Source organism: Electrona antarctica (assembly GCF_951216825.1).
Source record: "Electrona antarctica genome assembly, chromosome: 2".
NCBI classification, from domain to species: domain Eukaryota; kingdom Metazoa; phylum Chordata; class Actinopteri; order Myctophiformes; family Myctophidae; genus Electrona; species Electrona antarctica.
Genome location: NC_136807.1, coordinates 41,809,901 through 41,828,660, shown reverse-complemented (window position 1 = coordinate 41,828,660; position 18,760 = coordinate 41,809,901). Strand labels below are relative to the sequence as shown.

The window sequence follows — 18,760 nt, the reverse complement described above, 5'->3', positions numbered from 1 at the left end:
AATAAGGTGTCACCGTGTCAACAATCTTGCTCTGTTATAAGTTAACTGTCCGTTGCAATCCAAGACACAGACATCTTTTTTAATGCCAGTGGTATCAAAGAAGCGAAGCCATATGACCTTACTTTATTACTTTTTATGGTACCCGGAAGACTTACCCCAAAACACGCTCGCCCTCATATTTCTTTTCGACGACCGCACGCTGGGATGTAAGGGTAAGTTTAGAGTTAGGCATAGTTTTTCTGCGGTTAAGTTTAGGAATAGAGTCAGTGGCGTGCACAGATAGACAGTAGGGGGTGCTAGAGCAACCCTTCCCTTGCCCTCTGGACAGCAATGTGCCCTTTTGAAAAACAAAATATATATACCTTTTTTTTTTTTTACAGTGTACAGTATGTGGACCATGGTGACATTGATCAATTCTTGATAAAAAAAAAAGTATTAAGGCAACCGGCCAGTTCCACGCGCTGCACAAGGTGCCCTTTTTTCACTTGAGCACCTGCCCCTCTAAATGTCTGTGCACGCCACTGATTAGGGTTCAGTTTACAGAGGTTAAGGTTAAAAATAAGGTTTACTGAGGTTACGTTTAGGAATACCAGTTACAGACCGTGCTGAGGTCGCCAGGTTTGCGCCAGGGGCGACTGTGTTTTGGGGGTGAGCGTTTTGGTATTCCTTTTTATTCAACATTTAAATGGACCAATCTTAACATTTGCTGTAACGTTTCTAAGCCGTGCAATCTATTGGCATGACTGTAATGTGGGCAATGTTTGGACTATAGCCTATCGTACTAACTAACTAAGATAACATTAGCAAGTGTACTGACTGGTTCTCTGTAGAAGATGCATGGCTGACTTGCAGGCGTGGTGGCAGGTACTGTACAGTATGCAGCTTGCATACACACATTATCAATGCTGGCACATCCTGGAGGTGCTATTATGAGAGGGAAAACTATTTAAAAAATAACTTCCGTTTGGTACCAATTATTTTCCCCCAAAAGAGACCACAAGATGCCCATGTACTGTATATTATAGCTGTATTGCTGTAACAACAAAAATTTGCATTTAAATACCAATTTTAATATTCCAAGCATGACAAGAACTGTGACATGTGTGGGTGCAACTTTGTCAACATAATTCCAGTGATTTAAGGTTCCAAACGCTTGTGGGAATTAAGGGGGAAAGGATCGCCTAGCGTCTGCAAAGATTTCATGCATTACCTTCTCCCACACTCCCCGGGTTTGTCAGCCAGGGTTGGTAAACAACACCAAAATTCCTTGCTTATACTAGGAGGGCCATATGTTAAAAATACCTTTTGCCTGTCATGATAACAACATTGTAACTGTAAATGCCCCTAATTATCCTGTTTGTATAATCCCTGTCACTGCCAACCCCTACTAGGGGAGGGGAGGGAGTAGACAACCATTAAATATGAACTATCTTCTGACACACATGGAGTAGCCAGCCTGACAGTGAGGGGTTTCACTGGGAGGGCATAACACCAGCACAGGAATACACTATCCCTCCCTGGTGAATATAGGCACCCCAAACAACTTGTATAGGTGTCCCTGGTGCAGCAACAGAGATCGCCCTCCCATGCAGGCTTCCCATGCGTGAACACAGCCATTATGTCTGTTGGAGAGCCCAGCCAATCCCGGGGGAAACCACCGAGGAATCAAACTTTTCTTTTGCACCGCCCAGACACGCTTGGAACTGCATGAGCTAATAGAGTGCCAACGGAGTACTGGCATCAAAATACTGTTTTCCTAAAGTATCAAAGTGCAGAATGTCCCATTTTATGATTTTTCAAATGTTTTCCAAATCTGACATTTTTAAAACAGCTGACGTGTCTCATTGCAACTCGTTGTGAACTTGTATATTGGCTATTTCTTTTTAATAGAAATAGTATAAATAGGGCTTACTTGGTTAATGTATGTTTTGTAATAATTATCTAAATCTATAGGGTTAGGGTTAGGTACCTGTAACTATAGAGTGGAGTAAAAAGTATTTGCCTCTGAGATGTAGTGTCAGTATAGCACTGAAAAAATGGAAATACTCAAGCAAAGTAAAAAAGAAACACCTCAAAATTGTACATCAAAAGTACATCACTTGAGTAAATGTACTTAGTTGTACTTTCCACCACTGCTCTGCACCTTTTTCTATGCCAATTATCTTCACTACACAGGTGAGCAGCAGACAGCAGCGGTGAAAGGAACTTGGCGCTCCTGGGGGCCGTGCCGTGCTCATGGTGGAGGTGGCTATAGCTCTGACACACCGCGTGACTACTTCCATTATACCGTAGCTGCACGACTCCCCCCTCGCTCTCATGTCCACACAAACACACACAGACACACGCACATGTGCACAGCAGGGGGGCTCAGATGTTCCCACCACCTGCCAGCCTCACAGATCAGTGTGTCTCAAATACAACCGCACTTCCTCTTCCTCTCTCTCTCACTCTCTTCCTCCTGTCTCCATCGCTCTGTTCTATCTCTTCCTACTTCACACTGTTTTTTATGCTCCTGTCAAGTGGCTTCCTGCTTGTCAGCACTCCTGCCCAGTGCTAGGGGACGCCTATGTAGGAGCCAATAGGAGACTGATCTGGAACGCTATTGGCAATTGTGTGACTAGCAGTTAGTCAGCGCTACAGGCCCACAATAACTCTCCATTCTCCAGCTGCAGATAAAAAACAGCAGGAAATCAATGGTGTCAAAACCGTGTGCTCCTTTGATTTCCACAGAAAAATCACACAGATCCTTGCTACTGCCTTTCATGGGCTTTTTCGCTAAAGAAAGTGTGTGTGTGTGTGTGTGTGTGTGTGTGTGTGTGTGTGTGTGTGTGTGTGTGTGTGTGTGTGTGTGTGTGTGTGTGTGTGTGTGTGTGTGTGTGTGTGTGTGTGTGTGTGTGTGTGTGTGTGTGTGTGTGTGTGTGTGTGTGTGTGTGTGTGTGTGTGTGTGTGTGTGTGTGCACGTGCATTGTTTATTTTAATAAACCAAAGGTTTATTCTCCCAAAGGTGGAGAATCGCAGCTATGCTGTAACCTTTTCAGGACGTGATCCCCCAAAAGAATCAGATTTGAACTGGGGACCCACCACCCTGACAAGCACTTGGAATTGTAGAGCGTTACATTTAGTTTGATTCGGTTCCACAGATAATCATGTGGGGACCCCCCTGGGGGTCCCAACCCAACCCACAGGTTAAGAACAAATAATCATGTGGGGACCCCCCTGGGGGTCCCAACCCAACCCACAGGTTAAGAACAGATAATCATGTGGGGACCCCCCTGGGGGTCCCAACCCAACCCACAGGTTAAGAACAGATAAGCATGTGGGGACCCCCCTGGGGGTCCCAACCCAACCCACAGGTTAAGAACAGATAATCATGTGGGGACCCCCCTGGGGGTCCCAACCCAACCCACAGGTTAAGAACAGATAATCATGTGGGGACCCCCCTGGGGGTCCCAACCCAACCCACAGATAATCATGTGGGGACCCCCCTGGGGGTCCCAACCCAACCCACAGGTTAAGAACAGATAATCATGTGGGGACCCCCCTGGGGGTCCCAACCCAACCCACAGATAATCATGTGGGGACCCCCCTGGGGGTCCCAACCCAACCCACAGGTTAAGAACAGATAATCATTTGGGGACCCCCCTGGGGGTCCCAACCCAACCCACAGGTTAAGAACAGATAATCATGTGGGGACCCCCCCTGGGGGTCCCAACCCAACCCACAGATAATCATGTGGGGACCCCCCTGGGGGTCCCAACCCAACCCACAGGTTAAGAACCACTGCAGTATAGCACAGGTGATCATGTAATAATGGAAAACAAAACGTATCACAACAAAGACGAAGGAGTCTTACCTGTCATAGTCTCCATTGCAGAGAGCTCTAACAGGGATGGAGAAGGGCTGCCATACAGGGTTCAGTGTGTTCTTCATAACCTCAGTCTTGTGGCAGATGGTAAACCTGGAGGTGCACAACCACAAAGTGCACATTCCTGAAACCAACAGCCCAAAACCAAACCCAATAACAATTCTTCTCTGCTAAGTTTGTTTTGGGAATGTGCGTCTGTGTGTGAATGTGCGCCACATCAATGGACCTTTAATATGAAATTGAGTCAGAGAAGCCGCCCTGCTTCTGTTTTAACAGACCCAAATCAAAAGCAAACAATTCAGAGCCCGGAGACAATATCAAACTCACGTCCCATCCTCGTTGCTCCTATAGAAGACCATGAAGGGGTCTGACTTGCCAAAGAAGTCCTTCTTGTCCAATTTGTTGGCACAGAATTGCATAGTGGCACAATCCTAGATTGAGAAAGATAGTAGGACGGATCGAGAGATGCAAAGAGAGTTAGAAACAGAGATGTACAGTAGCTATACAGATATGTAGAAATATGACACAAACAAAGAATGAACAAATCAAATCCCTGCTTCCCTACCGTTCCCTATTGCAGGTTTTAATCACGCTGTGCGCCAAGTCATAAAAGCTCTTAAGCACCAAATAAAAGCAAAGCGCAGATTGAATCCTAATAAGTCTAGAAATAAAGCCAGCCAGTGTGCCCCGATTTTCCATAACCAGCATAACAAGAGCATTCATAATCATGTCTTTATTATGCAAGTAGTGTACATCACAAGTGCAGATGGCATCAAATTCAAAATGCACAAAAATGCTTTCTGAAAACACATAACACATTTAAGGATAGGGATAGTGTGCAAACAAAAGTATATAGAGGATGTGAGTGCAGCTAATGATACAGCACATTAGAAGGACTGATATTACCATAATTATACTCATTTAGGCAGCATTTCACTGCTCAGTGTTATTACAGGGAGTTTTTACAGCCAAATAATCCCTGTGTGGTCAAGGTGTTCTGTAATAATTTAAGGAGGCTGCACAATGGATAGAAAGCACTGCACAGCAGAGAGCAGCATTGTCATTATTCTGCCATTAGTTCCTTACATACTGAACAGTAATGATATATTACACACAGAGGAAACACATAAAGCAATGCCACAGCTTATTATAGTGATAACCTTAGGAAGTGCTTTTCCAAACAAAGGTACAAAATCTGCGAGCCACAATGATCTGCATTTCTGCTTGGAAACTTGCCATACACTGTATGCAAGTATAAGATCTAATCCTGGGTTCAGCTTGGGTGGCTTGGCAACAATTTAGAGGTTGAAATGTCGTGTCAGAGGGCATAAGATGCCATTCAACTAACAGATATGGAATGGATGAAAGTGCAATTTTCCCCAAGTGGTCTTTAGGGCGTTTCATATCGAGAAGTGCAGTAATTAAATGGGAGGCAGGTTAGTAATGGGCTGGACCGCCCTTGTCGGACCTAAACACAGGGCCCCACATCGATCCCTGTGACCCACATCAACCTTACGGTAATTACAAATGTGCACAGTGCAATTGAATCACCAGAGGCGACATTTTCTCACCAATAAAGAAACACAAATGGTGTCATTACAAGCTCAACAACAGGAGTTATTGTCTCCACCAGGCCGAAGGCATGGGGAGAGAGTATGTTTAGCACTCCGTCCGTCCGTCCGTGTGTCCGTCCGTCTGTGTGTCCGTCCGTCCGTCTGTGTGTCCGTCCGTCCGTCTGTGAACAGCTAATCTCCGGCACCGCTAACCCCATCAATGCCAAATTTTGCACACACACTCCCTGGATGCCAACGAACCTCTGCCCCAAAACTTCCAGAATGGCCTGTTATAGCGCCACCAGGAGGCCAACTTTTGATAAACACGTTTTGATATTACTCCTCCAGATTCTGTCCAAAAATCACGCAAATCGTTACACACTATCTCTATAGTCATGTGTTCAAGATGGCTGAGGAATATATCCCACCCTTTTCACATTGGCCTGTTATAGCGCCACCAACAGGTGGATTTTTGCAAAACTCATTTTTGGATCAAAATGCCTCAAATCATCCAATTGCCATCAATGGTGTAAGAACAAATGGCACCCTTTTCACATTGGCCTATTATAGAGCCCTGTGCCCCGAGGGGGTAATTAAATGTAACTGCTCGAAGGCTAATGTTGGAATAACAAGAGGATTGAAAGTTTGTGGGGTCAAACATTGCTCAGCCATTCGCAACAATAAGCCAGATAACTCAATAACTGTCGATTACAAACATGCCAACCATCCACTCACAGCTTAGATCTACTGGGGGGAGGGGGGGAGGGTCAGACTCCAAGTCAGTCAGACTCCAAGCCAGCAACACATAGGGAGATAGATCTCAATTATCTTTTTGTAAATTGAGCTGTTTTTATCAAAACACTGTTGTTTTCAATCAATGCCATGGGGAAAAATGCAAGTAAAGTGCTAATTAAACCAGACAGGGGGGACTACATGCACCAGTGCTACAGTAGATCAATTTTAATTTGGCCATGAATAACTTGAATCTGGTGCTTTGTGCATAAAGCATAGAGTTTTTCAATTCCCTTTCTGATATAATAGTAGCGAGGATATAATAGTCTGAGCTTTCCAATTTGTGGGAAGTCACCCATGTGAACTACACTACAGGATGTGATCCGATAACAATGCATAATATAATGGATTCTCCAAAATTCACCAACCACTTGTACTACTGCAAGACAAGTAATATTTTAGGGCATGGCTTTGCAGGAGTCTAGCTACCTGTATCTATAGGAGGATATGTCTGTCTGTGTCCTAGCGCCGATCAGCGGCAAATGTCAGAGAGCCATGCATGTGCAAACTGCCAGTAGGCCACAGAAGTACCTCTTACTTTTTTCCACATTTGTTTTATAATCTTTGAAATATTTAACTTTAAATCTATAATCAATGGATTGAAGTACATATGTGATACGCTTCAAGGCAATTTTAGTTGGGGGGGCAATGCACTCTCTTAATGCTCTTGTAAAAACACATTATGTAATGCATGAGGAGAGCACTGAATCCAAACATCCAAACATGCAGCAAAAATAAAATAAAAACACCAGCCCAGTAGTGGGCCTCATTGACTTTATCCTGATGCCACCTGCCTCCACCATTACGCTATCATGAAGACAGGGTGCTATAACCCCCCACTATGAACGGATAACACATGTTCACTTCAGCGCCCAGCATGCAGCGTTCTCACTTTAGGCAGGAAAGAAAGCAGAACATTCAATCCAGCCGCCATTGCGGGGTTTATGAGCACCACGGGGAATGTATGTGATGCAGCACAGGTCCCCTTTTCAGCTCCTGCTGTCTAGCAGGATATCACTGTGGTGGTGCACAGTGAGGCTTTCAAAGCGCAGTCAAATCTTCAGTGTTAATTTATGGGTCCATTTGGTTATTTTGTACACACTCAGAGTTAGAATTGGAAAAATTAACACAGAGGATGTTACAGTGTAGTGCCATCATCTATTCTAAACCGAATATTTATTTCAATTATGGGTTAGGTAATTTACCAAAGGGCATGCTGAACAATTCAGTCAAATAATAATATTCATGTGACATTAGTTTACCTCGTTTGTATTTAAGCCACTGTGCAACTACACTGTGCAACTACAAGTAACAAGGGAAATTATTTGTATGGGTCTGAAATTAACAAAATCCCAGAGTGTAATTTCCTAGTTTCATTTTTTTAGCTCCAGCCTTGCGATGTGAATGCAGGCCGCAGGTGAGAGAACTTTGTTGATAAGGGAGAGCCAATTATTGGTTTTACACAGTGTATTATGTAACGGTACCTAAATGACAAAAAGCGCAACTCTGTTATCATACTACACACAGGCAAACTGAAGTGCACTACAGAAGTACAGTATCTATTACCAGTGAGTCTACTGCTAATGGTATAGAATACTAATTTAGTATGTACTATAACAGCACTGTTCAATATGGCAATGGATGGAAAGAAACTGATTAAATATGTTCAGATAATATCATTTTACTGGACATGGTCCATTACTCCTTTACAGAATGGTGTACAGCAAAATGTACATTTAATCAATTTTAATGTAACTGAAAGTATAAAAATGTAGATGGTTGACACTCCTTTCAGTACCTTCATACATCCTCCATTCTCAACTGCTAAAAATGACCCATTTCAATATAGTTTCACCAATGACTATGCTGAAGGTATAACTTGGTGGGAGGAAATCCCCACAGGCTTTAAGGGTGTTGTGTGAAAAGGCTAAAACGTCTGGGTTTCTGAGGCTAGTGGTTGGCTAGATTGATGGCTACACGGCAAAGATAGGGGGGGGGGGAGAGAGAGAGAGAGAGAGAGAGAGAGAGAACAGCTTTTGATGCCAAGCTATTCTACACATCATTATGTGCCAGAGATAACGGCAGCCAAGAGAGAGAGCCTTTGATCAGTAGCTGGAGCTGCTTCTCCTGTCTAGCTATAGCTGGCGCATCCAACACCCAGGTGAGATCCAACCTCTCTGTTGGTAGTTTAACTTAGAGTGACCATATTTTCAAACACCAGGGACCAGTTATTTAAAAAAAATAGCCAAAATAGCCAACCTACAAGCTCACAACACATCACATTGGGACCCGTTGTGAGCTTGTAGATAAGCTATTTTCCTTGAATATTAATTTTTGAGGGGCGATAGCCCCTCTTATGTCCAGCTTTTGGTGTATGTAATCCAATTTTTGAAATTGTGATTGGCCGGAATGAGATGATGTATGATGATGTACGATGATAAGAGCGCCACTCACTTCACACGGGTGTGATTTTAAATAAATGTACCTACCTACAGTATGAATGTACCTGCACCCTGTCTCCATGATAACATTATGGCTGGAGGCAGACTGCGTCAGGGATAAAGTCAGCCATCCTGATGGCTTTTTCATCAGGCTGCGGGACAATTAATTTAACACACCTACTTACTGCACCTTTCAAGAGAATGCTCAAAGCAAGTATCTTATAATCGCGGTGAAAACCGGAACAATTTGGTAGTGAATGTTGAAAACGTTTTCATTTTTTTGTCGGGACTCTGGACACCCAGACATGATACTGGGACAATGCCAGCCAAACCAGGACCGCCTGATCACCAAAACTTTCCACAGTGCACAACAGTAAAATCCCTTCAGGTTTGGTTATAGTTTGAGACATTTCAATGGCCCATTTATATACTCAACATTAAAGGACAACTCCAGACTAAATAACATATAATTTTCCTATTTTGCAGAATTGCCCCTGTTTCCCCAGCAGCCCTCATAGCAAAGAGCAGAGCCCGTAAGAAAGAAAATAGCGTAAAGGTGATGTGCTTATGGCCTCCGTCCGACGACAGAGGCAATATGGCAAAATAGACCCGATGGCAAGTAATTTGGGATCAATATATAAGTAGGAAAATTAGCCTATGTCCTTTAAGTACAGGTACGGACACAAAGATTTCTACTTTCTGCGTTCCTTTCGTCCGTCTTTGTGCATGTTTTCTGAAAGCATAAGGATATGCACGAAACGGAGCAGTGCCACATTGGAAAATCTTGGGGGCAATTCCTGATCAGCTGATCAGTCACATGCTCACTCCATGTGATTGGGGTGGGCTATTTAAACCTCCCTGCTCACAGCTCATTCTTCTTGCTGCTCTGCTATGCTGCTGCTCTATGAAGGTTGTTGTGCTCCCAGTCCACCACCACCCCAGCATCCACCTGGGCTCTGTTTCAATATGATTCCCTTATGGGGGTCTATTTCATTCCCTCTTCTCTGTCAAATCTAGTTGGCAAATAATGTATCATGCTCATTGCTTACAGGGAATAAATTAAATGGGACAGAGCCGTGACACCAAATACAGTTTGCTTAAATATTTATGCTCTATACATTTATGCTTAATACAAATATTCATTCAATCCAAGAGTTGTCTGACTGAACTGCGGCTCTTCTAACAAGATCTTTGACACCTTCCTGCATTCGAACATAATCTTTGCTTTCTTTCTTGTAGTTCCAGGTATTTCTAGGCACAGTTCAGATCTGTGTGCAGCCTACACTACACAGAGGGAGATTGGATTGACATTTTTTGGCCCGTCTCTCTAATCGACAAGACCGGGAAAGAGGAAATGGTCACTCGTGATAATAATGACAATTTGCATTTATATTATATCTCATCGCTTGGAGAGGTACTTTACTTTGCCTCAATGACGCTCATGCGGCTAAATCATATCCTGCACCTGATGACTCACAGGCGCCCTTCATTGCACTCACTGCCCAGAAGCATTGCCATACAAACAAGCCATACAAACCTGCTGATAGACGGGCAGACAGACAGACAGGCAGGCAGGCAGGCAGGTAGGTAGGCAGACACAGACAGACAGACAGACTATGATAAGTACACTATACAAGCAATAAGAATAAAAATCACACTTGTGTGAAGTGAGGGGCACCTACTGTATTTATATTGGCCACATGGCATCTTACGTCGTGCCCTCAGCCTCTGCAGTTTTATTTATTTATTTTTTATATTTTTGGGGGCTTTTTGCCTTTATTGATAGACCACATAAGTAGTTTGACAGGAAAGGGGGAGAGAGATGGGTGGGAAGACACGCAGCAAAGGTCGTCGGGATCGGGACTCGAACCCACGACACGCTGTCAGGCTGGATTACCAGCCTAGGTGCCTGGACCGCTAAGCCGGCCCAGGCCAGGCTCTGCAATGTTTTAATATACAATAACAGCCCCCCTTGGGGAACAGAACTAATAGCACTGCCTACTGGTGGTGCTGGGGTGGCGGTGGAAACAAACTGCACATAACACCAAACCAGGGACATACGCAGAAGGGATGCAGAACGAATTTAGGTGATCTTAAATTACCCGCCCAATTGGTAAGCTGATTGCCACATTAGTGAAAGTGACGTATGGGTCATGCCTAACACTGTATACACCCGCATGGTTAAACAAGTGTGAAACTTCTCGAGTGTATTCCGCCTGAACTAGCTCGCAAGCTACACATCATTTATGGAAAAGCCATTTCACATCAAAGCTTCAGTGTGGTGCATCATATGGAAGCATGCATAGAGGCAGAACAGAGTGCCACCAGCTGAATGAAGGATATCTCACTTGGTGTTCATGGCCGATGTTGACTAATATAAAGGCATTCATGTTATAAAAACCTAGATGCATTAAGGGTGCTTGAGGCTGTCATATAACATTTATACGGTTTCTCCAGCTCACTGGATTGCTTTACAAATTTACAGCCTCTGAGAGGGGTGCAATTGTTCTGGACAATAAGTCTGCTACTTTCTCCTGCTCCAATGGCATCACTATAATGTGATTATTTACTATCTTCATTTACCAGTACAGAAAGAAAGCCAATGGGCTTTAGCGGACACAGACTATTAAATCTGATTCATGGATTAACACGCCACATGTAAGAGTAAATGCCCGTTTCAGTGATTGGAATGAACATTAGCTCATTACAAATCCATTGAAGCTCATAGTATGACCACCGTATACTATATACAATCTCCCCATGTCCGATGCAATTGCCTGTTGGTATGCCAGTTTAAAAATGCTGTTCCACATTCATTATGAAACTTCTAATTAAGTATTGACAAGCAAGGCAGAACATTTCCAGAAGATGTTTATATTTAGGACTTACTCTGCAGTTTCCTAGCTCCTCAGCAGACAAGATAACGGTCCCACATTTCTTCCCAGGTATACCACTGAAAGAACAATAAACAGGAGACATTGTTATTTATTGTACCACAAATGCCAAGTGTCACATTACAGCAATACCGCACCCTTTCTCACAAGTTATTTTATATACTGTAGTGTAGATCATAGTTGAAATGTTGTCCTACTTCTTATCGTATTGTTTTTTTTTCTTTTTTTTTTCTTTGACAAAAGAAGAAACACCATCACACCACTTGTCATCATGCCCACAAGCAGTGAGCCTGGTAATGTGGCCTCGCCTCACCAGCATTCCCACAGTGTCAGTAAACACACCAAAAATGCAGGTGGGGAAAAACACAGCGTCAGGAACTATATGCTGCGTTAACTCCACCTTTCACCACATCCCATCCGCCATCGATTTCACCAAAATACTGTAAGGTCCTTATAATGGTACTATAGTCGAAGTGTTGCACCAACACAAAGCCTTATTGTAGAATCAAGTTACACTAATCGATGGCCAAGGAGTTTCGAGACAGCTTTGTTCTCATGTCTCACAGCACACGCTAAGTATTATGCGAAGGATGATAGCTGCTTTCCTCACCGTTAATGCACAATCTACAGTTAAACTCCACAACACTATGTTATTGCACAACATTTCAACCGGAAGTGCTGTGATGCAAAATACATCACTTCCTGGTTTAAAAAAAAAAAATATATATATATATATATATATATATATATATATGTATATGTATATGTATAACAGTATAATAACAATAAGAATAGTAGGACTACTCTAATGAGAAATAGAAATAATAGGAACACTTTAGGCTCAGGTTGAGACAGGTTGAGTCATTATGAGACAACAAGAGTACACAGGATGTCAAATTAAATGAGTGAGTGAGTCAAGATAATAATAAATATACATCAAATACACTCATATATGAACATCTGTGCAAACAGACAGAAGTGCTATAATGTACATCCAGTATCAGTATGCCTGTCTAGACTGAAAATACAGGTACATGATCCATAGCGTATGTGCAGTATAGTATCCATGTGCACACGCATGTACTGTATGTACAGAATGTCTGTCTGAGAGCGCACGCACGCATGCATGCACGCACACACACGTGAGCACGCACGCACAGGTATTTCAGCATTTCCTCAGAGCCTATCCTAAATGTTATTTTGCTGGATATTTTGAAGAGGGACAAAATTGATTTTCTTCTTCTATCCAATCTCCCCATTTTTCCGTTCCGCTTCGTGCCTGTGAAAAGATGGGAACACCACCCCACACAACCAGCTCTAGTAGGATTTCTAGCATCCAATCATAATGGTTGCTCTGCAGCTATAGCTTCTGCCAGATGCTTCAACCACTTGATCCATAGCCTTCTGCGTTGTGACGTGTTGCGAGCTTATTGATCAGACACTTTCAGCAAATATATATAGGCAGAAAATAGGAGTTGGCCTAGTATAGACCCCTGCGCCTACATTACATACAGTAGCTCACAATGTGTCACACGTACACTACACGAGTTGTGAGCTTGAGATTGGCTACCGTATTTATAAATAAATTAGAAGGTCTTTGTGGTAAAGTGGTTAAGTGGTTTAATATAAAGAAGGAGATTACATGGTGGTCCCACTTGCATTTTAGAGTTAACATTTTAAGCATTTAGTGGAGAGCCATCAAAAGCAATCTTCGAAAATCGACCGGGTAGAAACTCACGAGTACCTACCATGATGGAAAAGTCCCAAGTTGAATGCCTGCTTTGGCCATGTGTCAGGCAGGCATTAAACCTTTCCATTATGGTAGGGTCAACCTGACCCCACGATGAACAGAGGCTGGCTCACAAGCCTATTCTAACCCCCAAGCCTCCCTGACAGACTAAAGTAAGACAGACCTTTATCTCACATAGAACGGGTCGGGATATCCACCACCGCGTTCAATCACACAGCGATGCTCTCGCTGCTGACAGCCCTGCCATCCTTCCAGACAAGGGGTAATGACAATGGGCTCTGATGTGGACCTAGCAGGAGACCTATACACAGAAGTTCAGTCTTGAATGCCAGATTTTCCTCCAGCTGTGACAACTGGTGTCTCAGATCCCTCCAAGGATTCCGCCCACCACAGTGGAGAGGTGGCATTTCATGCTGCAGAAATGTACACTGTATACCGGTATGTGACCAGTGTATACCAGAGGCCAGGTTTAATACACACTGGCATGAAAGTGAAATTAGGACCATATCTATATTAAATAACATAATATAGACATTCTTTAGTTTTTTTATTTGCCAGATGTGGGTTACCTGCAAGGCACTACTCGATTGGTTCAATTGCTAATTTCTCCATTAAAAGCTGAGTAGCAACTGGACCTAATTATAACCATTATTTCATTACGTTGTAGCACGTTCGATTCAGTTGTTTTTTTTATAGTAAATTGCATTATTGTATTCATTATTGATTTCATATCTCTGCATGGCGCCTCTGCATACCTCTGCTTGCTGTGACCCATTATTGGTTGAAAAGCAAACACTAACATAATAATACTTTTTGGTTCACGTCAGGACATGGTTTGCCTTCCCCTTATCACAATGGATGCAGTTTATAGGCATGATTACAGGCCTTTCCATTAACCTTGAGTGGTCTCTGAGAGTATACCTGGACCCTTATCCCATATAGATTACCCAGCAAGCAACCGTGGCTCCTCATATATCAAGCATGATGGATTCCTTAGAACAAACTTTTCTTATTTGAACTACAGTACATATACATATATCAGTGCTTGACAGAGAATTGGAACACCCCTTGCCTCCAACAAAGCACAGCGTGAAATGAAGCCGTTGTGTCCTAATAGGGCAGACTCATTCCACTCTCTGTGACCATCGTCCTCGGGGACCAATCTCAAGGTGAATTAAATGTCCTTGAATTATTGATGTTTCGCTCCGAGTTTCCACCGTGCAGCTTGATGATTCCTTGAATGGGCAATAAAGCCCACCTATGGGGAGGACAGCACCCCTCCCCCACACCACAGGTCAAGTCATTTCTCTTGGTTCACAACACAAGGGCCAATGCGAATACCAATCTGGGAAATAGAATTAAACGAGAGGCTAGATTTAAGTTGCGTAAAGGTTGAGAAGTGCCATTGACACAAACCGTTCCCGGTAAAAGGGAAAATGCCACCAGCTGTCACCTTTGAAATTAAGAATGAATCACTAAACGAAAGTCAAAGTTTAACCACATTAACCCTAGCATCGCTATTCTGGGCATGTACAGTATGTGAGCATTCTACAAACATAGCAGATATACAAGCTAAGTATAATGCAGGAACATGCTGAGTGGGCAAACACTTAACACAATATATGCCCAAGATGTCCACAAACGTCCTAGGAATTACCGCATGTAGTGCCCAGGACGTCTTTTTTTTAAATGTTTTTTTAAATGTGGGTCTAAAAGTGGGCACCCCACGTCGCCATTTTGAAAGAATTGAAAGGGCACATCATTTGTTAAGGGAAAAACATCAGTTAATCTTCAATGGACTGAATCACAAATAATATTTCATCTCAACCCTGTGGCGTATCTAACAGCTTCTGTTTAAGAGGTGTGAGCTCTTGGTGCGTGGTGTGCCCTGATTCGGCACTCATTCAGAGACTGGCCCTCGATGGGAGATGCTTTGATGATGAAACCAAGTGAAACGTGCTGCCACTGTCCTATTTTCTACCCTATCTACTGTATTATTAATGAGGCCTCAACTCTGATACACGCTGATGTGTGTGTGTGTATAGCAATGCTCCAAGGTTACACTGGTTTCAGTCATGTGTACTTATAATACCCCCATAATAATAACTGATTCATCTTTTAAATATTTAACAAACCGTTTGTAAACAAACAGGGGGCTGGACTGATCTCGACTACAGTGCAGCATTTGACAGGAACAGTCAACTGGCTACCGGGAAAGCATCTATATTTCAAGAAAAGAACCTTTAAACAATCATGCAAATCCAATTAGGTGATATTGACATCTTACAATGTACATTTGACAGGAACAAAGGCAGGAAGAACACCATTAGCCTGTAGCTGTAATGGTGCCTCAAGTCAGTGAGTTAAGCGCAGGCAATTGAATACCATTCTGATGAGGTCCCTCTTGTTCGGGGAAGATTGATGACTGCCTATTATTGCCGTTAGCTTTCAGTTCTCCAGTGAATAGCTAATATGATGTAATGATGACACTAGGGTTTCCATGATTTCAACCAGGCAGGTACAATAAGAGAACCAACCAGCTAAGTGTGACATGTAATGATGCTGTCCTAAAGTGGGTCATCACTCATACAGACACTGGGGCATCCGTTGGCACTCAGCAAACAACCTTATGGTCCTAATCACACTACTGCTAGCTGATATCAAATATAAACAACCTTATGGTCCTAATCACACTACTGCTAGCTGATATCAACCTTATGGTCCTAATCACACTACTGCTAGCTGATATCAACCTTATGGTCCTAATCACACTACTGCTAGCTGATATCAACCTTATGGTCCTAATCACACTACTGCTAGCTGATATCAACCTTATGGTCCTAATCACACTACTGCTAGCTGATATCAACCTTATGGTCCTAATCACACTACTGCTAGCTGATATCAACCTTATGGTCCTAATCACACTACTGCTAGCTGATATCAACCTTATGGTCCTAATCACACTACTGCTAGCTGATATCAACCTTATGGTCCTAATCACACTACTGCTAGCTGATATCAACCTTATGGTCCTAATCACACTACTGCTAGCTGATATCAACCTTATGGTCCTAATCACACTACTGCTAGCTGATATCAACCTTATGGTCCTAATCACACTACTGCTAGCTGATATCAAAATACATATTTATATATTTCACAGAATACCTCAGATGGGTTTCATAATCCACTGGGCTGTCAGCGGAATAGTATAGGCAAGCTGCAGAATAGTACACAAACTGCAGAAACGTGTAGAATCGCTACAATTTGAAGTAAAGCCTTAAAGTTCTCTTTCTCAATTGGTTTTCAGAGAGGCCATGTACAGTATGAGATCTGGGTACATTTAAAAGTATAGGGGAGGGGCACATTTGTATAAGCATACAATATTCTTGGATGACAGTGTATTGACGTGGACGCGGTAATCAATTCATGTGTCGATGGATGTTTAATCTACACATAAGCCGCCGCAGTCTGAGAACCCACCTTTTCAAACTCCATCTTTACCCATAGAACTTTCCGTAGTACTTGCCCTAGCCTCAACCTCCTACAGGCGTATAAATAGGCTCAATTTATGTATCTTAAATAGCACTTTATGTAGACATAACACTCTATAGTGTACACTTATAGTTTCATTTAGATATTTCACTGTTCTTAAGCTTACGTATGATTCCTGATGACTATTTCTTATGTATTTGATGCATTACCATGTTTTCTGTTCTTGCTTACTGTAAATCGCTCTGGATTAAGAGCGCCGTCCCGCATAGGCGGGACGGCGCTGAAGTGGTTCTCCTCCTACCTCTCTGACCGGACTTACCAGGTTTCTTGGAAAGGTTTGCTATCACCCCCCCGCACCCTCCAAACTGGGGTCCCACAGGGATCTGTACTTGGTCCCCTCCTCTTCTCACTGTACACTAAATCCCTTGGCACCATCATCTCTGCTCACAATATATCCTATCACTGCTATGCCGATGACACACAACTGTTTCTATCCTTCCCCCCCTCTGCCACCCAGGTAGAAGAGCGCATCACTGCATGCCTGGCTGACATCTCACAGTGGATGTCTTCCAACCACCTCAAGCTGAACCCAGACAAGACTGAGCTTCTGTTCTTCCCAGCTAAGTCCTGCCCTATGCGGGAGCTAACTATCTCCGTAGACAACGCCCTGGTAAAGTCTGTCCCGACAGCCAGGAACCTTGGTGTTGTCCTGGACAGTCAGCTCTCGTTCAAAACACACATCACAGCTGTCACTAGATCCTGTAGGTTTACACTCTACAACATACGACGAGTTAGACCGTTCCTCACCCAGGAGTCAGCCCAGCTCCTAATCCAGACAACAGTCTTGTCAAAACTTGACTATTGCAACTCCCTCCTTACTGGCCTACCGGCATGTGCACTTAAGCCCCTCCAACTGATCCAAAATGCCGCAGCACGCTTGGTCTTCAACCAGCCAAAATTCTCACACGTCTCCCCCCTTCTCCGCTCGCTCCATTGGCTCCCGGTCGCTGCCCGCACAGAATACAAAACTCTGATGCTGGCATTCAAAGCAACCAAAGGCATGGCCCCCCCATATCTCACAAGTATGATCGTACCCTACAAACCCTCCCGCTCACTCAGATCAGCCAACGCAGGGAAGCTGGAGGTACCTTCACTAAAAACGCCGGGACAACGCTCCACACGTCCCAAACTCTTCTCCCTTCTGGCTCCAAAACTATGGAATGCACTTCCCATTGCAGTCAGAACTGCAGCCTCACTCCCAATCTTCCGCCGTAGTCTGAAAACCCACCTCTTCAGACTCCACCATGGCCCGTAGCACTTGCCCTAGCCTAGCCCCTTAGATAGCACATTATGTAGACTTAGATAGTATTTTAAACAGACTTATAGCTTGTTATGTAGACAGCTCTAGAATTGCACTTTATGTAGTCATAGCACTTTATAGTACACATGTATAATATATTATATAGTATAGTATGTATAGTTTACATAGATACTCCACTGTTACGTTCTTAGTTTACGCATGATTCATGATAACTACTTTTTATACATGTGATGTATGCCATGCTTTTTGTTTTTGCTTAATGTAAGTCGCTCTGGATTAAGAGCGTCTGCTAAATGCCTAAATTGTAAATTGTAAATTGTCTGCTAAATGCCTACATTTTCAAGCCAATGTTAGAATAACACCAAAATACACATTTAAAAACATGATAGAATGCCCCCAAATTATGAGTCTTCATGTCCAGCAAGCAACAGAACTAATTCAAATTCAAATCAAGTTAATCAATTGCAATCAAAGTTTGTATAGCGAAGGAGGAGTGAGAAGATGCAATGCCAAATCTTCATTATAACCCTATAATATAAATTATATAATATAATCAACTTATAGCACAAACACAAGCCCGCCCGCCAGCCCTTATTACGCCAATTGTAATATCAGATAGGATTGTTTTTCTCTTATCAAAGTACCA

The 18,760-nt window shown here is 43.1% G+C and overlaps 1 protein-coding gene across 1 annotated transcript in view; it reads right to left on the bottom strand.

Annotated features, from left to right (window-relative positions):
- The window catches only part of cpne5a (copine Va), a gene marked incomplete at both ends in the record, with an annotated part of 93,659 nt that overhangs the window by 29,939 nt on the left and 44,960 nt on the right, over positions 1-18,760 (bottom strand). The window contains 3 exons of the mRNA XM_079492584.1: positions 3,854-3,958; positions 4,193-4,296; positions 11,541-11,604. Coding sequence (XP_079348710.1) covers positions 3,854-3,958; positions 4,193-4,296; positions 11,541-11,604 — 273 coding nt within the window. The remainder of the gene's footprint in view (positions 1-3,853; positions 3,959-4,192; positions 4,297-11,540; positions 11,605-18,760) is intronic.